Source organism: Gracilinanus agilis, chromosome 1 (assembly GCF_016433145.1).
Source record: "Gracilinanus agilis isolate LMUSP501 chromosome 1, AgileGrace, whole genome shotgun sequence".
NCBI classification, from domain to species: domain Eukaryota; kingdom Metazoa; phylum Chordata; class Mammalia; order Didelphimorphia; family Didelphidae; genus Gracilinanus; species Gracilinanus agilis.
Window position 1 is genome coordinate 57,083,743 of NC_058130.1, and position 4,313 is coordinate 57,088,055.

At 49.6% G+C, this 4,313-nt stretch overlaps 1 protein-coding gene across 1 annotated transcript in view; it reads left to right on the forward strand.

Moving 5' to 3' along the window:
* Positions 1 to 3,890: 3,890 nt before the first annotated feature.
* The window catches only part of MKRN2 (makorin ring finger protein 2), a 35,306-nt gene continuing 34,883 nt past the window's right edge, over positions 3,891 to 4,313 (forward strand). Inside the window, exon 1 of the mRNA XM_044656855.1 lies at positions 3,891 to 4,012. Coding sequence (XP_044512790.1) covers positions 3,987 to 4,012 — 26 coding nt within the window. The 5' untranslated portion in view covers positions 3,891 to 3,986. The remainder of the gene's footprint in view (positions 4,013 to 4,313) is intronic.

Sequence of the window (4,313 nt, forward strand, 5' to 3'; positions counted from 1 at the left end):
CTTCCAACATTTGTCACTTTCCTTTACTGTCATATTGGCCAATCTGATAGGTATATGGTAGTACCTCAGCTTTGTTTTAATTTGAATTTCTCCAATCAAGAGTGATTTAGAACATTTTTTCATATGATTATTGATACCTTTGATTTCTTCATCTGAAAATTGTTTGTTCACATCCTTGGACCATTTGTCAATTGGGGAATGGTTTGCATTCTTGTAAAGTTGATTTAGTTCTCTATAGATTTGCTTAGTATCAATTCTAAGACACCATAGCAACAAGGGATAGGCAATTAAGGTTAATTACTTGCCAGGAGTCACACAGCTAGGCAGTATCTAAAGCCAGATTTGAAGCTTTCATTGTATATATTTTTTCCTTCATTACTTTCTATCCAAGAACATTTCTCTCACATTTTAAGGGTTCTTTAAAGAAACAGCTTTCTCTGATTCCCTTTAGGCATGAGAAAAATTTCTCTCAGCCTTTTTTTTACCATTGCAATTTATTCCCCATCCTCTTCTTTATCTGTAAAATGAGAGACTTGAACTATAGAATACCTAAGGTTCCTTTTAGCTCAAATTCTATGAAACTATAGTCTCTTTCACCTGCTGTTCCCATTCCACCCCCATTCCCCTAAAAAAAAATCGGACAGTGAGAAGAACTATGGGATGAAGAGGCCTAGATTTGATGGAAAGTCATCCCTCTATTATTTTACAGAGTTGGGATGGGGTGATAGGGCTAAGGAAGGACTCGAGACAAGGAGAAGAGGTGGAAAGACAGCTTGGAGTGGTATAGGTGCTTGTTAAGGAAGAGCTAGAAGGGAGAAACAGGGTAAAGTCTGGGTTTGAAAAGGATGAGAGGGGGAGTTGGAAAAAAAGAAGAGAGGATGAGGATAAATGGATCACTTTCCACCTAGTTTCCAAATCTAGTCGTCTTCATCCTATTTCCTTTCACTGTGTGCTTTTATGGGGGTTGGAATTTATAGTTTCATAGATTTTGAGCTAAAAAAGACTTTAGAAGTCATCTAGTTCAACTCTGTCATTTTACAGGTGAGGAAACTGAGACCTATAAAAGGTTAAGTGCTTTACCCAAGGATGCAAGTAGCAAAACTCAGGTCCTTTGACTCCAAACTGAATGTTTTCCATTACGCCATACTGTCAGCCTGGGTTCAAGAAAGCTGAGGAGAGATTATGGAATATAGAATTCTAGAGCTGGAAGGAACCTGAGAGATCACCCAGGCCAATCCCCTCATTTTATAAATGGGGACAGTTGGGAAAGGGAGGGGGCTGGGGAGGGATAGTTGGGAGGGTAGGAAGGGGCTGGGGAAGGATAGTTTGGACAGGAGGAGAGGATTGGGGTTGGACATCTGGGTTAGAGACAAGGGAATAAGGAGGAACTGTTTGGATGGAGGGGATGAAGGGGAACAAAAGGGATAGGGACAGTTGGTATGAAACCAATAGAGACAGTTGGAAAAAAATGTCCCCAAGAAAGGTCAGTTGGAATGAAAATCACCTGACAGAGATAATTTTGGATGAGGACCATGAGCCAGTTAAGGCAAATCAGGATGCAGGAAAGATTTCATTAGAAAATAATTTGGATGGGGAAATATGGGATGAGGACAGAAGGCAGAGTTTTTATTGGGGAAATGAGCTAAGGAGGGACAGTTTGGAAGTTGCAAGGAAACGGATGAGTAGTAACATAATTGGTTTAGACAACAGAGGACTTAGGACTGATAATCAGGTCAGGGACAGGGGCCTGGGGAGGCGCAATTTGGACTGGAAGGAGCTGGAGAGAAATGAATTGGAAAGAGGGCTGAGTTTGGGGAAGGGCAGTTCAGAAAGGGACTTTGGGTTGGGGAGGGACACTCAGGAAAGAGGGAGGAGACTGAGAAAGGAGAAAAGGGACAAGGGCAGAAGAATGAGTAAGGATACTCTGAATAAGAGAAGGCTCAGAAGGGACAGTTGGGACAGAGGATGGGAGTCAAAGGGCAGTTATAACAATTACAGGGGAATGAGGAGAGACAGTTGGGAGAGGAGGTATCTAGGGACAGGCAATTTGGACAGGATGATGAAAAACAATTGGGAAAGAAGGAAGATACTAAGGAAAGACAACTGGGATTTGAGAAAGCATCCCATGGACACCTGGGAAAGGGGTAGGAGGCTAAAGAGGGATAATTTAAGCAGAAGGAGGGGAACAGAAGACAGCTGGGACAGGAGGAGGAGACAGAAGGACGATAGTATGGATAGGAGGCGATGGAGCTGGGATGGGGCAACAGGGCTAAGGAAGAACTCTGGGGACAGAGGGAGGAGATGGAAGGGGAATAGTTTAGATAGGAGGAGGTATGGGACAAGGGGAAACTGGGATAACGTGATGGGGCCAAGGAAGAGCTCTTGGGACAGGGGGAGGAGCCAGAAGCGGACTAGTTTAGACAGGAGTAGGTGCAGGGCAAGGGGAAACTGGGATAAGGTGATGGGGCCAAGGAAGAGCTCTTGGGATAGGGGGAGGAGCTGGAAGAGGTCTAGTTTAGACAGGAGTAGGCACCTATCAAGGGGGAGCTGTAATGAGGTGACAAGGCTAAGGAAAGCCTCTGGGGATAGAGGGAGAAGACGGAAAGGAGCTAGTTTAGACAGGAGGAGGTACCGGGAAAGAGGGAGCTGGGATGGGGGGAGGAGAAGAAAGGACTCTTATGACAGGGGAAGACATAAGGGATTAAGGAAGGAACTGAAAGAGTTAAGAGAGATGAATTACATTTTGAGTAGAGGTATACCATTGAGGAGGGACACTCTGGAGGATAGGAGGCTTAGGGAGGGAAATTGGTACAAGAGGAGACAACTAAGGAGGGATAACTGGGAAAGAAACAGGAGCCCAGAGGACAATTGGGACAAGGGGAGAAGGCTAAAGAAGGAGGATTTAGATAGGAAAAGGCATATTGACAAGATGAATAAAATGAGAGTGAAGAGGACAGACCATTTGGGCAGGGTGTGGGAAATGGAAGGGGGCAGCTGGATTTGTGACATGAACCAGAACAGGTGCTTCAGGAAGCTCGGCCACACCCATTTAGACCGAGGCTACCGGGATACAGACAACTGGGAAAGGAGGAAAACTGACCTTCAGGATGAAGATGAACATGCACAGAGGGGGATTCATTATGACTTGGGGATGAGAAAAGGCCGGCATGCCAGGGACAGAGACAAGGAAGATTGGGAAAGACCAACAACGATGCAACGGGGCAGGGAGAAGGGATGGAGGGAGAGTAATTGGGATAAGAGGAAGTTGTCCATTCCAGATGTCCACGGGGGTCTGCGGGTTTCCATTGATGCTAAGATGGTGGACAAGAAGTCTTGGTCTGGAGAGAGCCAGAGAGGTCAAGGGGAGCTGGCTGGGCAGCACGAATTGCAAGAGAAGAGAGCCCAAGTGGAGCTCAACAGTGGGGTTAGGAAGTCCCCACAGACCATTGAGCAGCCTGAGGATGGGACAGTGTGGTCGGGGTCCCAGGGGGCTGAGGAAAGGGAAATAGGGCAGCAGAGGTAGAGGTTGGGGTTAGATGCTTGTCTGGGGCAGAGCTGGGAACAGCTGGGGAGGCTTAAAGGGGCGAGGGTGAGGATGCTGCTACAGGAGAGGACCAAGTGGTGGGACGAGGCGAGTCTGGGTGCACGTGGAGAAGCTGGGCTGTGCGCACGCGCAGCACCCCAACGTGGGGATGGGAGGGCCTCCTCTACCCAGGAGGAGGAACCAATTGTGACGGCAGCGGGTTTCCGGCCGGCGCTACAAAGGTGCGGCTCGAGGGGGCGGGGCGGAGCGGAGCTGAGGGCCTGGTGACGCAGCGGCTCTACGGGGCGGGGCGGAGGCACGGGTCAGAGCAGCGGCGCCCCGGGCGGAAGAAGCCTAGCGCTCGGGAGCAGCGGCGGCGGCAGCGGCAGCGGCGTCGGGGGTGCGCGAGCGGCCGCCTCTCCATCCAGCCGTCCGTCCTTCAGTCATTCACTCACTCTCCATCATGAGCACCAAGCAGGTCACGTGCCGGTCAGTGAGAAGGAGGGGGGTACCGGGGGAGGGGCTACCCTTGAGACAGGGGGAGGGGGAGTCCGTTGCGGGGCGGGGGTGGGGGGAGGGGGAGGAGCTGCTGCCTTCTAGTCTTCTTACTTTCGGTCTTTCTGGCGCTTCCCAAGTGCTTGTGGAGTAGTTGAAGCGCTACCCCTGCTCAGTGAGCGTGGTAGACGGACGAACGAGCGCGCGCTGCTTTTCCTATTTCGAAGGAAGCAGACTGGCTCGGCGAGGGCAAGGGCAGCCGAGGTTTCACTGACCCAGGATGGCAGTCACAGAG